The 18,911-nt window shown below is 37.6% G+C and overlaps 1 protein-coding gene across 2 annotated transcripts in view; it reads left to right on the top strand.

Moving 5' to 3' along the window:
- WDR70 (WD repeat domain 70) overlaps positions 1–18,911 on the top strand; it is a 175,528-nt gene that overhangs the window by 25,195 nt on the left and 131,422 nt on the right. For both annotated transcript variants that reach the window (XM_087815294.1, XM_087815296.1), the window contains exons 5-6: positions 4,941–5,000; positions 9,094–9,227. In XM_087815294.1, coding sequence (XP_087671420.1) covers positions 4,941–5,000; positions 9,094–9,227 — 194 coding nt within the window. The remainder of the gene's footprint in view (positions 1–4,940; positions 5,001–9,093; positions 9,228–18,911) is intronic.

Genomic DNA, 18,911 nt, shown 5'->3' with positions numbered 1-18,911 from the left:
CGTAGAATGTCATGAATTACCTAGCCTTACACTTTCACTTTTATAAGTGTAAAAGCTTAGGTTCCACACAGTTAATCGCAGAGTCCTGTTTAGATTTCAAATCATAAGAATAAGAGCTAAAATATTCATAGAATTTTAGTGTGGTTACCAGAGGGGAGGGGAAGGGGTGAAGGACTGGGTAACAGAGGTGAAGGGAGTAAGAAGTACAGCTCAGTAGTTAACAAAGTAGTCATGGGGATGTAAAGTTCAGCACAGGGAACATAGTAATATTGTAATAACTATGGATAGTGCCAGGCGGGTACTGGAAATATCAGGGGGAACACTCTGATGTATATGATGATCTAGCCACTATGCTGTACACCTGAAACTAATACAAAATCATATTGAAAGTAAACTGTAATTGAAAAATTAAAATTTAAAAAAATTTAGGGTGTCAGGAAGTGGTAAGGCATACATTCGTGGTAGCTGCTGAAAACAAATGTGTCATTTGATATAAATCCTGTTGGCTTATTACCTGCTATTGTATGATAAACAGAAAATTATCATTTTTGTGTTTATTGACAATCTCATGGAGTTTAAAAACAATATAATTTCTGATAAAATGTAAGAATGAACTATCCTTTTGGAGTTTCTTAGCCCTTACACAAGTATAAAAAGTTATTTAACAGTGTACTCTGAAGTGTTACTGAGAAATGTCCTCCAAGATTGCAGCTTGCCATACGGCATTAAACGGTTTGACGGTAATTTAGAGGTGGTTTGGGAATACTACTAATTGAAGGATTGAAACCAGCTGTGAGAATTAGATAGGCAATTGTATTTTCTTCCTGCAATATTTTAGACTGCATTGGTAACCATTTCCCAAATAGTTTCTGAGAGAAAGTAGGACGCATTTCAGGGTCCTGGTTGGTAATCCCCATTCTCGCCCTCTAACTCCCAGCCTCTTTGTGGCAGATCTGTGTTACTAGGTAGACTTTTTATTATAGGTTATAGTACCATACTATATATGATATACAGTAAAAAATATATACCATATATAAAAAATTACTCGTGTTTTTTTTTTGAATCCTCACCCGAGGATATTTTTTCCATTGCTTTTCAGAGAGAGTGGAAGGGAGAGAGAGAGAGAAACATCAATTGATTGCCTCCTGCACTCATCTCAGCCAGGGCTGGGGATTGAGCCTACGACCGAGGTATGTGCCCTTGGCTGAAATTGAACCCGGGACCCTTCAGTCCAAGGGCTGACGTTCTAACCACTGAGCAAACCGACTAGTTCTTAAGTTACTTTTTAAACTTATGACAACTATATATCCCAGAAAGGTTATTTCTGATTTGCAAGTCTTTTGAAAACACTGTAAAAATGTACGTCAGATGGAATTGCTCATGTTATTCCAGATATGTTTGCTATCATTGTTGTTACTGGGAATAAACCAAAGAGCCTGGGAAATAATCCTTTGGTTGGCATTTAAAACCAAACCAAAACAAAAACTGGTATCTTTCCTCCTCTTCCTTTATGCTTGGAGCTCTTGTTTTGAATTCTGGTAATAAATTACTTAATTGAAGTCTTGTAGTTTATGGTGTCCCCTGGCAGGGAAATCTTGAAAATATTTTACTGTTATAGCAAATTTTGCACTAAGTCATATTTCAAAGAGTCATTAGTAAAAGTTCTGGAAAAAGAACAGTCACCATCAAGTGATACGCTACCAAAAGATGGATTGCCACTATTTTAGATGATTTAGTTGGGCCAATTATATGAGCTTTTTATGAATTATGCCCTACATGATTTCCAGTAAAACTTTGATTTTAAACGTAAACATTTATTTAAATATTTAATTCACTTCTAATGTAAATACCAAGTTGTTCTGTGTTCTTGTAAGTTTTTTTCTTTAAATGTCAGAAATTGTCTATATATAGGCACATTCTACATTGAATTCAGTGAAATAATTTTTCTTTTTTTTAATGTATCTTTATTGATTTCAGAGAGAGGAAGGGAGAGAGAGAGAGAAAGATAAGTGAGTCATTGATTGGCTGCCTCCTGCATGCTCCCCACTGGGTATCGAGCCCGCAACCCGGGCATGTGTCCTGATTGGGAATGGAACAGCTATCTCCTGGATCATTCAAAAAATGAGCCACACCAGCCAGGCTCAGTGAAATAACTTTCTTCCCTCTTTTTGGCGACAGTGTTTCTGTTTCCTGAGTGATGTAAAAGTGATTAGTTATGAAATGAGACACAGACCATAATAGATTCTTCTCTAAATGAAACATTTGCCCTCTTCTCCTGTTTCTTGCAAGAATACTTAGCACTTATGCATAAGTTTTTACTGCTTACAAACACTGTCAATTGCAAAGGGAGTAGTGACTTAAATAATTTAATATAGGGGCAGTCTAGAATTCATTTGTTCAACTTTTAAATTTGGAATTTGTGTTGGAATATTGGCATCTTTGAAATAGGTATATGCAGCAGTTTCCAAAACATAATAAACCATACCATAGCCTCTTGGTGTTGAAATAAACTGCAAACTCTCCCACGGTTCTATAGGTTACTGTGAGGTAGTGTTTTGTTCAGTGCCTCTTGGTTCCTAATTGCCTTCTTCAGTGACCTGTGGTGGGAATGGACGACAGTAATCTCTCAGATGCAAACAGTAATCTCTCAGATGCAAACAGCCTCAAGCAAAACTGCCTTCGTTTCTCTACTTTCAACTTTAAATCTGCTTTTAGTCTGGGATATAACCATTTGGTCTTCAGAGGTTTTCACTTTTTAAAAATCTTCACTTATTCCCCCAACTCTCATTTACCAGGCTCCACCTGATGGGATAGCACCTGCTCTTTTTAATGGACATAAACATTAATGTTTGAAGGTAAATTAAAAATTACAACCTAATGTGATCTATAAGGTAGGCTTTAAGCCGTTAATTCATTCCAAAAACTTTTGCGTGTGCCTGCGGTACGGCAGCTGTTTTGTGGATTGGAGATCTAGAGATGATAGTTATACACACAGTTTTTGAGAAGTGTCTATTTTGTGGTTTGGTTAGAGAGTGGAGGGGAGGGAGACAGGTCAAAAATTAGAATGTGTTGAGATAAGTTCTGTGTCAGAGACAAGGAGAGGTTGTCCTAGGAGTACACAGAAGGGTCATTTAACCCAGAGTTTGACATGTTGAGAAATATTTCCCGGAGCAGATCAGATCTGAACCGAGTTGTGAAGGATGAACAGGAGTTAGCCAGGTAAAGGGAGGAGAAGCCTGGATGTGGACTGAGCTAACATGACCAGAGAGAGAGGTGAGCCTTGGAATAAATGGTGGCTGGCATTTATTGAGCACCTGCTTTGTGCCAAACTCTGTATTAGGAGCAGGCGCTATTATCCTCAGTTTGCAAATGCGGAGACTGACAGACATAACTCCCCTGAGGTTATGAGAGCGAATGAGTGGCAGAGCTGAGTTAACACTGTTTCCTCCTCAGAAAAAAGAGTTTTGGAATAGAGGGAATAACTTAGTTGTCATGCTCTGAAAAGTCAGGTGTGCAGGTGAGTTCCGAAGAGTGTCCCGGGGCATTTCCAGTGACTTGTTTATTTAATAATACTTACTGAGAGTCTCTTTAAGTTCCAAGAGCTGTGCTAGGCTCTAGGAATTAAATGACAAGTGCCAAAGTTGCAGAGGTAGAGGGTGGAAGGAAGTAGAGATACTGAGTGGAAACTGTAGTGTGAGGAAACTTGATTGCAAAACAGGAAGCAGTGATGTAGCAGGTTATGTAGGGAGACTGTGATATGAGTGAGTGAGTGAGTGAGTGTGTGTGTGTGATATGGGAGGTACTTTAATTGTTCATATGCTGAAGAGAAAGAGCCGTAGTAGGGGAAAGACTGAGCATAAACTAGAACTGGTGATTGATTGGTCAGGGATCCTAAACAGTGAGGGGACTTAGGGACCAAAGTCTTGTCACATTGTACATATTTAAGTATAAGGTAAATTGCAAGATAACGCTAACATGAATGTATAATGGCCATAGAATTTTAGTATGACTACCCTGCTCTCGGATAATAGAGACTTGACTAACTGAAACTTTTTATTCAAGTGGTCACTGTGACCTTTGTTTTTTGCCACCCATCTTTTCTATTCCTCACTTATTCTGTCCAGACCTCTGTCTGTCATAGCATTTGTTATACTGAATTAGAGTCATTGACGTCTCCCTCTTAGACGGTATACTTCTTAAGAGGCAGGATGAGTAGAGGCTGTGTCTGATGTCACTTAGCATCTGGTATAATCTCCCTTTAATAAACGTTTGTTGAATCACTGAATCAGTGAATGACTCAGTTCCTTATTCATACCATTTTTGAACAGCAGTTTTTGTTTTTTAAAATTTTATGGGTTAAAAGGTATGTATGTATATATCCTGTGCAGAGTTTGTTGTCTTTTATAAATTAAGTACATAAGCACTTTAAGGTATGCCAAAGTACCAATGAAAAGAGGACTTTATATATTTTGGATGCTGAGAGGGCCTTATGGTTTCATACAGTCTAGAGCATTTTTTAGGTTTATCTTTTTAGAGATTAAAGATAAATTCATTAATAGCTCATAATGATCTATCTAGATATGCAGAAATAAGATACCTTCACACTTTTAACTTTCTGATTTTTCTTTTTTAAAGAATAGTTTATTGATTTTTAGAGAGAGGGGAAGGGAGAAAAGAGAAACATTTATTACCTGCCTACTGCACATCCCCTTCTGGAGATCGAGCCTCCAACCTGGGCATGTGCCCTGACTGGGAATCGAACCAGCAAGCTTTCGGTGCAAGGGACAACACCCAACCAACTGAGCCACACTCACTGGCCAGGGTTAATTTCCTGATTTTTTAAAGTTTTGTGTTAAAATGTCAATGATGCAATTTTTAAAAATTATGTTTCTTGTGAATGTGGTCTGTAGTTCCAATGTCATGGAATTTTCCTTTTTCAGAATCCTGTCCAAAAGATTCCTGACTCTCATGAGATAACGCTAAAGCACGGCACTAAAACAGTAAGTTAAAAATTTTTGATTCTTTCCTCTTAGTAACAGGGCTCTTATAGAACAGTGAACTAATAAGATAACATTTGTATTAAGGCTAATTACACAATCACCTGATAACACAAACACTGTAGACATTAAGAAAAGGTTATTTTTCTGTTCAGCCAAAATAGCCATTGGGTTTTATTTAAAATAGGAACAATTATTACTGTCATTGTTATTATTGGCTTTAAAACCTCTTTTTCTTTGATATAAGAACATTACAAATGAAAGAAAGAAATGAAACTCAAGTACAGTTTTCTTTTTTATGGCGTGGGAAAATTTCTCATTACTCTTAGCTTTATTTTTATATCAGTAAAAGGCCTGAGTTCATTTTTTAGATGAATGTTGAGATAAGAATTGAACATAAGATAGTCACTCTATTTTATTAATTTGATTTAGATTATTATATTTATTTTATGTAAGGATTAATAACATTTTTGAGATATAAGATGAAATTATATTATTTATTGCAAAACCATTAAAAAATGGTAGTTGAATGAATGAAATCTGCTTATGAATAAATGAAAGAATAAAATTATCTTGCTTTCTCTTTACAATTAAGCTACATTTTTCTAGTTGTCTGACACATAAAGAAGTAAGAAAATACATCAAATAATGAATGTGAAAACATCAATCAATAGAAATAGACCCAGAAATGGCATAAATAATAGAATTAATGGACTTGGATATTAACAGTGGCATTCTCACTAAATTTTTTGGTTTTGAATATATTGTTTTCATAAAAATATGTTAAGATATTATTTTAGATGAAATGAATAATAAATATTTTAAAATGTCTTAATTTTAATTTCTACTATGATAAACACTGGTAACATATAACTCACATAAACAAATGTTTTTTGGGGTCCTCAGTGGATTTTAAAAATATAAAGAGTCTTGAAACCAAGTGTCTGAGAACTACTGCCTTAAGAAATTACTTCCATCTAATTGTTAATATATCTAGTTTTTATTAAGTCAGACTTCTCATATTTTTATTCTGAAATTATGATAGTATTTTACCAATATTCACATTTTTTAAGTGTAAGGAAAATAATCATAGACTGTTAGTACTTAAAAGGAAGCTTTCCTACCATTTAGTTTAGTTTTACAACTGATTGTTCATGGGTTTCATATGTCTTACTTAAATATTTCTATTTTTTCAAATCAAATTTTATCTTTTAAAGAAATATTTTAAAAAATACTCTAAGTTATTCTACACATTAAAAGTTAATCAGAACTTCTAGTCGTCCTGTTAGGGTAACTAATTTCTTTTTGTAGCCCTGCCTTTGCCCTGCATGTGTGTGTCAGCATTTTCTCAATATATGGGCCAAAATAGCATCAGTAACTACTGGCTGCTAGGCCTATATGAACGCGCTGCTGTCTTCGGATTCTCCAGTTTGCGTTTGCGTGGCGTTCCCCTCCTCCCCTCACAAGTCATTCTTTGTTGTGGATTGTAGCCTGTTCCTTTCAACAGCGCAGTTCCCAGGAAACCCTGGGTCCAGTGGAACAGTTCTTCCCAAGGAACCCACTTGCAAGTTTCCTTTTTTTAGGCTCTACATTCTTGAGTCCTAAATCACAAATCGCATCCACTTCTCTTTTATTAATATAGTCACATAATGGTAATTCTGTTTCTCTACCAAAGAATGTACACCTGAGGCAGAGAGAGCATTTTTTAGGTGAAGAGCTGCTTTCCTGGTTTCCCTTTGGGCATGTTCTTCCCAGTTTACACTGAACTCCCAATGACACCCATGAAGCTGGGAACTGCAGGGACCAGAAAACCCTTTCCTTTCCCCAGGAGGTCACGGCGAGGATGCCTGCGGCTGGTCATCCCTCCTCCCTGCCAGGCCTCCGCTTGTGGCTCCACAGGGTGGTCATGGGGATGGACTGGGACTTGCTCTTGGGGGCAGGCCTAGGTAGACAAGCCACAGATGAATCTGCAGTTTCGGATTGCACTGTATTGAAGCGGACATTGGTGGGCTGCCTCTTTAATTGTAGCAGGAGGGAAGGATGGGGTGGGCGTGGAGGCAGGTAGGTTTGTAGTTGGTGGTAGCAGAAGTCACTTCTTAGACTTTTAAAGCTACTGGTCATTTTTATTTTGATTGTTGTTTAGGCATAAACAAAATGTTGTTCAGGCATATTGTTAAGACATTGTTCAGGCATAAAAAGTGACGTAGTTCTCATTTATATGCTTTCTTTAACATGTTTAGAGTATATATCTAATCTCAACATAATAAGTTATTAATTAACTTATATGTAATTCCCTTATACAGTTGACCCTTGAACAATGTGGGTATTAGGGGTGCCGACCCACACACAGTCGAAATCCATGTATAATGTTTTTTTTAATAATATGATTATACATATATTTTAAATATGTCTTTATTGATTTCAGAGAGAGGAAGGGAGAGGGAGAGAAACAGAAACATCAATGATGAGAATCATTGACCGGCTGCTTCCTGCGCATCCCCTATTGGCGATTGAGCTGGCAACCTGGGCATGTGCCTTGGCTGGGAATCAAACCTGGATTCCCTGGATCATGGGTCGATGCTCAACCACTGAGCCATGCTGACCGGGCTCCATGTATAATTTTTGACTCTCTAAAAACTTATCTTCTAATAGCCTACTGTTGACCAGAAGCCTTACTGATAACAGTCAATTAACACATATTTTGTATATGTATTATATACTGTATTCTTACAGTGAAGTAAGCTAGACAAAAGAAAATGTCATTAAGAAAATTATAAGGAAGAGAAAATACATTTATAGTACTATACTTACTGATAAGTGTGAGTGTAAGTCATCTGTTTACAAGATAAAAAATAATCTGTGTATAAGTGGATCCTCGCAGTTCAAACCTGTGTTGTTCAAGGGTCAACTGTATTCTGAAATCAGTGATTGCAGGTAGTAGGTGAAAGGAGTATACATTATTTTGTCAATATCTGATTTTAATTTCAGGAATTCTGTTGCATTTAGTTACATTTCAAGTAAATTTATTAAGAGAACTGATTTAGATTAGCTTTATATAAAACTTTGATCCTTTTAATGTCTCATATATGTGTGTATATACATACACATACAAATATATATATATGTATATATATGGTAACCACATTAAATATTACTAAATCAGTTCTTTCCTTTTGAGAGGGCCGAAGATCCAGGGACCTCCTGCTTTGAGAAAATGTTAAATGTAGCTCAAGGACAGTGAGTTACTCATTGAAAATTCACATGTAAATTGGATCTAGGAAAGTTCACAGTAAAAGCAATATTATGGAACCAGTATAAGTGCTGTTATTTTGGGAGAGAGGATTTTAAGTTCTGGGCTTTATTTGAATAATTTAGTGATAGAAACTAATGGGTAGTTGATAATAGAAAATTCTTTTAAAAACTAGCATTATAGTTATAAAATGACATGTTTGTAAAATGATAAATTGTAGCAAGATGCAAAATAGGAATGAATGTTCAAATATGAGAGCAAAATAAATTCACTAAAAAATTTTATGCTTGGTCATTAATGTTAGGTAAATTTCATAAAAATAATTACTTAAGGTGACTATGATGAGTCATTTAGCCATGTGCACAAGATTATTTCTACTTTGTCCACTTCGCTAAATAGATTTCTTAAAGTTCCCATTGGCATAACTCATCTTGGTAATTTTAGATTCATGTGTTCTTCATTCAGTGATAACTATCTTGAAAGATTTTCTCAAAAGTGTTTATTGAAAAAGCTGAATTATTTGTGAGATTTCTACTTATATACTCAAGCAACTTAGTTTATCATGTGGAATTGCAATGATAGCTATTCTGGATACATAGATACCCAGATAAGTTGGGACAAAGCTTGCAATTTGAGAAATTAAAATATTTTTCTTTTTATTATAAACTCATAACACCAAAATCAAATAATAAAGAAGGTGCTGTCCATTCTCACTTATCCGAAGTAACAACACTTGCTGGTCTACAGTTCCAATGCCTATAAGACGGGAGGTGGGGTTAGAGGAAGGAAATGGGGGTTATAACAGACAGTAGCTTTTCTCCAGTGAATTTTTTTTTTTTAAACCAGGTTTCTGCTTTGGGTCTGGATCCCTCCGGTGCCCGCTTGGTGACTGGAGGATATGACTATGATGTTAAGTTTTGGGATTTTGCTGGAATGGATGCTTCTTTTAAGGCATTTCGATCCCTTCAACCCTGTGAATGGTATGTATCGCTCAACTTAATACCCACACATTTGAAGACAGTGCTGTTGTCATTTGAATTCCATCTATAATGGCGTGTACCAAAATGCAACACATTTTTATGACTGAATACCACCCTCAGTATTCAAATGAAAGTAAAATGTACCTTAATTTCTTTCATTTAGTTTCATTGACCTGTGTTTTAAGTCATTTTCTGTCTTTTGTTGTTGTTATTTTAATCTTCACCTGAGGATATTTTTCCCCGTTGATCCTAGAGAGAGAGGAAGAGAGAAACATGGATGTGAGAGAGAAACATCGATAGGTTGCCTCCTGTACGCACCCTGACCTGGGACCAATCCGAAATCTGGGTATGTGCCCTGACTGGGAGTCGAACCTGGGACCCTTAGGTGCATGGGGCGATGCTCTAACCACTGAGAACCTGGCCAGGGCTCACTGTTTCTTTATCGCCAGTGTTTCCGATAGAGGATCCAAAGGCTTGATTATTACTCATGTTTGATCACAGCAGGTGGCATGTATTGTCCAGTTTTTGCCACTATTAGTGACTAGCAGTTAAAGTTGTTTCCTGAATTAGGTTGGAAACATTAATATTATATACTTGAGATAGGCCAGACCTTTGTGGAGAGATACTTTGGTACAATGTAAATATTCAGATTCTTGCTGTCTCTTCCTTTAATAATTTTATTATCCATTGATCATTTGTACCTTAATCAGTTATCTCAGTGAGGGTTGCAAGTTGGTGATCTTCTGATTCTATTATTTCATCTATGTTTGTTGGCTGACATTTTTCTAAAAGAGCTTTTCCTCATTAACCAGTATGATTGTTTATTTTGAAATACAGTTTGTACTGGACAAGCAGGGTAACTGCTTAGTTATTTCCCTTTAGTTACCCATTTTCAGCTTAAGGGTTAGTGGTGATAAATGAGTTGTTGCTGTCATTGGTGGTGTTGGTTTTCTTTTTTTTTTTTTTTTTTGCCTTTTCTGAGCATCAGTATTTATGATTTTAGAATTTTCATGTGTTTCAGTCAATTGCAGTCATTATTCTTTTTGATGTTTAAATTGTCCCAGATTTGGCCAGTGGGAGTCCCTGATTGCTCTATGGTTTCAACACGACCTCATTAGTCTTTAAAAGCATAATTATTTTCCTGCATGACATGATGTAGGCTTCCTGGTACATTCCTTTCCGAGTCCTGGAGTCAGCATGTCCCATGGAGGCCTGTGTGTTTTTTAGTGGAAATGGTATTTAGAGACCAAATCTGGATGTTACACATGTTCATTGAAATTGCGGTATTATTGTTTCTTGACCTTTCCAGTGGAAAGAGGTGGTGAATATGGGTACATGTGTGTGCATGTGTGTATATTTAAACAACAGGAGCATTCCTGGCAGGCGTGGCTCAGTTGGTTGGAGAATCGTTCTGTGCACTGAAGGGTTGCCAGTTTGATTTCTGGTCAGGGCACAAGCCCGGGTTTTGGGCTCAATCCCTGGCAGGGGCATGCAGGAGGCAGCCAATTGCTGTTTCTCTCTGATCAGTGTTTCTCTCTCTTTTTCTCCCTGTCTCTCTCTAAAATCAATTAAAAAAATTATTTTAAAAATATGTCTTTATTGATTTCACAGAGAGGAAGGGAGAGGGAGAGAGAGAGAGAGGGATAGAAACATCAATGATGAGAGGGTCGTCATTGATCGGCTGCCTCCTGCACGCCCCCAGTTGGGGATCGAGCCCGCAAGTTGGGCATGTGCCCTGACCAGGAATCGAACCGTGATCTCCTGGATTATAGGTCGACGCTCAACCGCTGAGCCACACCCGGGCAGACTAAAATCGATTTAAAAATTTAAAAAATAAATGACAAGATCATACTGATATTTCCATTTCAAAATTTTAGTATATTTTTTAATTTACGGAAAGCTGCAAAGTTAATCCAGAATTCAGGTATACCCCTAACCAGTTTCTTTAACTGTTAACATTTGACATTACCATTCTACATTTGTGACAACTAAACCAATATTGGTACAGTACTATTGAATAAACTCCAAACTTTATTTGGATTTCACTTTTTTTTTTTTTTACTAATATCCCTTCCAAGGCACCACATTGCATTTAGTCTTCATGATAGTTTCTGTCTTCCCTCGTTTCTCATGACCTGGACAGCTCTGAGGTGTTCTGGTCAAGTCTTTTGTAGAACGTCCCTCGATTTGTTTTTTATGATGCCTTTCTCATGGTTAGAGGGGGGCTGTGGGTTTGGGGCTGAATATGACAGGTGAAGTGCCCCTCTTACCACATATCAGGGGTACACGCTGTCCTGTTTGTAAGTGTCTCCACTGTAACATTACTTTTTCCTCTCCTTTCTATATGCTGATTCTTTGGAAGCAAGTCAGTAAGTGCTGCTCACACTTGAGAGAGTTGAAAAATTAAGCTTTGCTTCGTGAGAAAGTGGTATTTACATAAACTACTTGAAATTCATCTATAAGGAAGAATTGTCTCTTTTCCCCACATATTTATTTAGTCAGTTTTTTTCCTACCAGTGTCGACTACTGGCTATTTATTTCATACCTTGGGTTGTAAGCCAATATTAATACTATGTTACTTATTTTGTTGCTCATGTTATTTCCTTTGTGGCTATTGGGAGCTATTTCAGTTTGGCTCTTATATTCCTTTCTTTGACATGCCTCTTTTCTATTCTTTTTTTTTTTTTTTTAGTACTTCCTTACTTTTTGGTACTATAAGATGCTCCAGACTCATGTTATATTTTTTCCTGCCCAGTCCTAGAATCAGTCAGATTTCTTAGGAGAATGGTATCAGAGAACAAGAGCTAGGTTCTCGATGTGCCTGTTGCTCTTGGGGTATCACCGCTTTTCTCAGACAACAGAGCTAGAAGTATATGCATGTATATGAACCTGTGTATACACTAGATCTAGAATTGTTTCTGTATTCTTTTGCATCTATTTTAAGCTAAATAGATGCTCATACTCAAGTCTCTGACTAATCCAGTACATGTTGGTTCACTCTAGGCTTCTGTCTCCTTCCTCCTTGAAAACCTCCAACCTTCCAACAGTGAGAACGTGACTCCTACCACCCATCTGGATATGTATTTTGTTGTTGTTTTTTTAAAAATATATCTTTATCGATTTCAGAGAGAGGAAGGGAGAGGGAGAGAGAGACAGAAACATCAATGATGAGAGAGTCATTGATCAGCTGCCTCCTACATGTCCCCCACTGGGAATTGAGCCTGCAACCCAGGCATGTGCCCTGACTGGGAATCGAACTGAGATATCCTGGATCCTAGGTCATGCTCAACTGCTGAGCCAGGCCGTATATGTATTTGTTTAAACCCAGTATATATGTAATACAGTTTCAGAATTGTGAATCTGTATCCCTGTTCCAATTTAAATTTAACCTTGCAGAATGTTTACTTAATGTCTTTGATTTTTGTGCTCAGATTCAGAGATAGGACATATTCTTGAGAAAAGACTTACTGGTCAAGACCAGAGGTTGGCAACATTTTTCTGTGAAGGGTCTCATAGTAAGTATTTTAGGCCTTCTAGGCCAGAAATGATCCTTTAGGATTTATCCTATGTGCCTGTCTATATTATTAATGTTAAATTAGGTTCACATTAATTTTTTAAATAAAGAGAAAAGTGCAATGTAGGTATTTACATTTTCTTTGTTCAATTTCATAGTCTTTATTTTGTTAGCTCAGTGTTCCAGTTTTTGATTCTGACATCCAACATATGAATGACCAGTCCCTGTTATTTGCCAATTGCCAATTTGGTAATTGTGTAATAAGTTGTCATTCAATTGATGACTGTTGAACATGGCAGTCAGACTTTGATATGCCCTTAGAAGCCTTTCTTTATCTTTACATCGATCTGTTAAACAGCTTTTTAAGTTATTCACCCATATGAGAATCCATGCATACCTATAACTCAGCTAAATTCTTCCATAGCTTTTTTGTCACCCATCTGCATTTTCATCTGCCAAGAAAATTTGAGGGAATTTGTTGACTGTCTTAAAGATATAAAAGCACAGGATGCTGTTTTTAGACCATCTCCTCACCTGAAATAGCAGATGTCAGAATTTGGCCGATATCCAAGAGGCAGCATTATGGTGAACAAGTGGGTGTCAAGAGGCATTTACACACAAAGGAGCCCTTAGCCATTCAGGAGGGGAGGCAGCCATCCTAAGTATGAGTGAGACGAGTAAGGCGGTGTGGATTTGGGGTACCTCCCACGAATTTCTCCAGAGGACTCTGGTGCTGCCATATTTTTTACCTTGTTCTTGCTCCCCTGGGACACTTTAAAAAGATGTTAAATGGTTCCTTGAGCTACCATCATGAAAATCAGATTTTTAAGAAGTGCTTTTCTTTTGTTGTTGCTCAACCTCTTTGTGATGCATCTTCCATTTTTGGTATTTTGAAGTCTGTTTAATAATTTGTTTTGGACTTTTGCCCAGCATCCATATTAGATTTGTAGATCTCTAGTTTCTAAAGTTTTCCTTTGTCCCAGTTTAGTGAAAATCAATACCACATTTTCTCTCATCCAGTCTGCTAGTCATCTATTATTTTCTCTCTGTTTCCTCACAGATTCTCAGTAATTACATGCGTAGGTTTGAGTCAGAATCCTTGCCATCACAAACCCTTCCTTCAGGTGTATCCTCTGTACAAGAAAAAATGTAGATGGAGTAAAATTTTTCATAAAATATTAAAGACTTTTTGGATTACTTAGGTAACCCAAGTTAAGAATTCTCTTTTACCCACTTAAAAATGGCTAGATACTCTCAATTTCCTCTTTTTAAAGCATTTTAAGATTACATGTTATTTTCTCATATAGAAATTAAAACATTACAGGTAAAACTAAAGGTCTTTCTTTCTTATCTTCATTTTAATTTCTTTCCTAGGTGTTATTACTTTTGTCGTTATGGTATATACTCACTGGGGTTTTTCCATGCAGTTATCAACAAACATTTGTACCTATCAAAGAACAGTGTATACTTTATTTTGTCTTCATAAGTGATATCAGATGGTTGTTATTTCATCATTTGTTCTTTCCATTTAACAATATTGCTTGGAGATTTTTTTAATTTATTTTTTAATATATCTTTATTGATTTCAGAGAGAGGAAAGGAGAGGGAGAGAGAGAGATAGAAACATCAATGATGAGAGAGTCATTGATTGAGCCCCCAACCGGGCATGTGCCCTGACCAGGAATCGAACCCCGATCATCTGGATCCCAGGTCAACACTCAACTGCTGAGCCACGCCTGGCCAGGCTGCTTGGAGATTTTTAATACCACTACATGTACTGTATTCTTTCTAAGTGTCGCATAGCACACCATGTGAAACTTACCCTCATTCAGTGGTTTTGAAACTTAATAGGCATCAGAACCGTCTGAAGGGCTGGTTAAAATGTGGAATGCTACACCTCACTTTCAGAGTTTCCAATCTTTTGGGTCTGGTGTGGTCCAAGAACTTGCATTTCTAACAAGTTCCCAGGTGCGGTGTACCTGGTCTGAGAACACACTTTGAGAACCACTACACTTATTAGCTATATTCTCATTGGTGGACTTCAGCATTATGCCCACTTTTTCACCACTACATATAAATGATGAAATGATTATCTTTGTACCACTGAGTGTTTCTCAAGAACAGAGAGCAAGAAGTGAAATGCCTTTTGCGCACATTTTAAAGTTTGTACATTGTCAGATAGCCCTCTTTTGTTTATCTCTCTTTTAAAATGCTACGTGGGTTTATCACTGGGAGAAGGGTGGCAGCACAGCTGTGTGTTTTGCTGTCTGTGCATGAACTGACTAACGCATTCACAATGGCCACGTGGTGACAGACTTGGGAAGAAGTGGGGGATTGCTCATTGATCAGGTTGCACATCTGCTACTTATATAGTGATTTTTGGACTGGAGTTAGCAGCAAAGTTTTGTACTTTATTCACTCAGTTAATATACTGTAGTAACTAAAATTGGAACTATAATGTTGGGGCCTGCTATTATTTATATAACTGAAATTCATGCATACCAGAACCATGCAAAGCTAGGATTTCTGGTATTTGACATGAGAAAATACAAAAGAAATTCAATTATACATATAGAAACAGTTTCTTTATTGTGGAAGATAAATTATATCCCTCTATTCTGATCTTTTGGTCTGCTGACAGATCAGCAAATTAAGGATTAGTTTAGAGATTTATTAAGACAGGTGTTTTGCTTTAATTTCTGGGATAATTTAGTCAACCAAATGTGGTGTAGTCAGATGCAACATAATTTCTTACACATTTTTATAAATATTGGTCTAAGTATTGATTGTGTATTAATTATACTCACTTTTGAGAAAATTTTTTGCAGTTTTTATTATTATATGATTTTCAACAGTTTGTTAGTTATTTTTGTCAAATGTTCAACATTTTCATGTGGATGAATTCTACCTTTTTTCATCAGGTGCTTTTTGCTTTAAGCAGTCTCTATTTTTTTTTGTTTGCCTTACAAATGTTAAAATGAATTTCCATTTTAGAATTTCTTGCTGTTTTAATTTGGTACCTTATTGTTTTTAATGAACATTTAAAAAAATCACAGTTAGTCCTGGCCAGGTGGCTCAGTTGGTTGGAGCATTGTCCTATGCATCAAAGGATTGCGGTTCGATTCCCGGTCAGGGCACACACCCAGGTTGCAGGTTCCGTCCCTGGTGGGGCGCCCACGGGAGGCAACTGATGGATGTTTCTCTCTCACATCAATGTTTCTCTCTCTCTCTCTCTCTGACTCTCTCTCTCTCCCTTCCCTACCCCATCCCTTTCCTCTCTATAAAATCAATAAACATATCCTTAGGTGAGGGTAAAAAACGTCACATTTATTCAGGTATAATTTATATACAGTATAATCCATTCTTTTTAAGTTCTATGGGTTCTGAGAAATGTATACATACTACCAACAGCACAATCAAATTATAGAACACTTTCGATATCCCTCAAAGCTCCTTCTAGCCACTTTGCAGTGAGTCCCTTGTCTTGACCTCCAGGCCATCACTGCTCTGATTTTGTTGTTACCTCTTTTTATTGCTGTGTAGTGCTCCCTTGTGTGAATATATGACAGTTTATCTGTTCATCAATTGACAGACATTTTGGTTGCTTCCAGTTTTTAGATATTACAAATCAAGCTGCTGTACATATTTCCATAGAGGTCTTTTGATGAATAGATGTTTTAATTTTGTTGGGCAAACACGAGTGAGTTGCTGTGCCGTATGGTATGTGTGTGTTAACTTTGTAAGGAATTGCCAAACTTTTCCTGGTGACACACAGGCTAAATAGGTTCTTATATCTCTTATGTCCTTAAATATAATATCTTGTAGCTCATGGACTGAGCCTGTGGTCTGGGGGATTGCCCAGGGCCTGGGTCTGAGAGTAACCCTTACAGGGGAGTCTCCTCCTTGTGGTGGATGCTCTGTTTCAGGGAGCTGTTCTGTTAGGTTTCTGACTGGTTGGCACATCTTTGTTTTGTCAACTCTTGTGTCATCTTTTGAACATTCTTTTCAGCTGCCAGCTGTCTAGTGTGGTGACTGTTTCCATAAGGGCAGCCTTTCTACTCTGAGAACCTACTACCCTAGGAATTCATGGTTTGTGGGATATTTTCACATGAGGCTGTTGTGCCCTTTGGGGAGGTGTTTTTCTAATCACTGTGGTCACTTTCTAACAAGTTTTCTGAATGGTTTCTACCTTTCATTTTCCAATTCTGATGTTTCTCCTCTCAAATAATCTCAAGGACACCTTGGGAATGAGGAAGTAGTAACAATAGTAACTCCTGGTTTCACAAGCTGTGCGAGGTGCCGTTATGTGTACTGTTTTCAGGCCACTCATTCCTACAAGTGTGATTTCTCCTGGCCTTTCAGTGGAGGAAACCAGGACTCAGTGAGGCTGCCCAGCTCGTACATGAACTCTGTGTCTCGACAGCTCTGCATGGTGCTGCCATCTAGTCCCGTCCACTGACTCCAGAGAAACGGGGAGACCGAGGCTCGTGGGCCGAAAGGCCTGCTCATCGCCCCACAGCTAGTTAGCAGCAGAGCGAAGACTCAAGTCCCTGGCCTCCTGACTCACATTCCGGTGCGCTTTTCACTGCATCAGGACACCTTGGCTCCTGAGCCCCAAGTGACAGCCCCAGACAGCTGTGTTTATCTGTCTTGCATGTCTCGGCTTGTTTTGCTAGCGGAGCAAAAACTACTTAAAAGGATCCTCAATCTTCACCTTTCCACTCCCCGCCACTTACACTCAGAGACTCCCCCTTGCCCCATGAATAACTTCACAGAAAGAATTGTGCAATGTCACTAAGCCTTCCCCTGGTGGCAGCTACTCCCTGAGAGAACATTCACTTCCTCGTGGCTCTAGTTGACTGTCAGGATTGGCTTTCCCTCGCTTCTCTTTGATCGGAATCTTAGTTGTTTAGGCAGGAATTTGAGAAGCAGATGTTACACCCCTTGAACAAGCCCTTTAATTCTCCTTAGTACTGTGTCTAATGACGCCTAATCCTGGCCTTTTAACTCCGTGGCGAGCAGAATTAAGAGCGAAGTGGGCCAGGAATGGCGAGCTTTAATGCTGAACATTCTCTTTCATGTTGGCAGAGAGAGTAGTGAAAACAGTGAGACAGAGGGAAACACTGGGTTTCCTATACAGCTAAAAAGGAAAGGCAAGTATCAGTGCAGGGATCTCTGAGATTTTGTGTTTCTCTCCAAATGTAGACGGAGCAATTGGTAGAACAGATAGCCCAAGACATGGAGCCTTGACTTCCCCATCATCTTAAATTTCACTTTGTGTTTTTAGACTTTCTTTCCCCTTTGGAAATGAATATGATTCACCAGAAAAAAACCCCAAAGTAATCACTTATTGTACTTGATAGTACAATAGTTAGTGAAGAAAATTAAGGCTTCCCTGAAATGAAAGTACTGTAAACAAAGATATATCCTGTGAACTAGCTGGTTCCTTCTCTTCCTACTTTATAAGACTTTGATTTTGCAGTCTGAACTATCTAATTATCAAAGAGCTGAGCTGTTTGTTTATATATAAAAATATTGGACTAAACAGCCTATAATTTTCTCAGTTCCTAATTAATTGCTTGGAATTTGGTATATCAGTCAGGGTCTGATTAGGAGAGAGAAGTCACCCAGTAATTTGAACAGGGAAGGTTTATAATACAGGATTACTAACTGTAACAGGGGATTGGAGTAATGAGGGATTGGCTAGTAAAAAGTAAAGAAAACTCTAAAGACTATAGGAATAGCAGATAAAAGGAACAGCTACTACCCCTAAGGGAGAGGCCCCCAAGACTGAAATCCGGGCCTCATATAAGAGGGCAAGTCTGTGGCTCACTGAATGATAAAGAGGTTATTGTGTAGCTGTGACAGCAGAACTCACCAGACACCTTTAATTAGTAAAGCAGGCAACAAAGTCACAGGTGTACCTGCAAGTTTCAGATGCTTTTATATTACATTGCCATTGTAACAGATACATGGAAATATATATGTACTGTATGCTCTTCATTGCTTTGGAATTAGAGTAGTTATTAGACCTGCCTGAGGTGTAGTTACTTGGTATATAGAAACCCATACAGTATGTCACAAATTTTAAAAATATATTTTTATAGTTATATACTTTATAACTGGTTCCTACTGTATACCTAAAATACTTTTAAAATGTGTTTTAAAAA

This window comes from Miniopterus natalensis, chromosome 3 (assembly GCF_054644295.1).
Source record: "Miniopterus natalensis isolate mMinNat1 chromosome 3, mMinNat1.hap1, whole genome shotgun sequence".
In the NCBI taxonomy this organism is placed as follows: domain Eukaryota; kingdom Metazoa; phylum Chordata; class Mammalia; order Chiroptera; family Miniopteridae; genus Miniopterus; species Miniopterus natalensis.
Note: the sequence above shows the minus strand (reverse complement) of the source record. Positions and strands in the feature narration are given on the sequence as shown.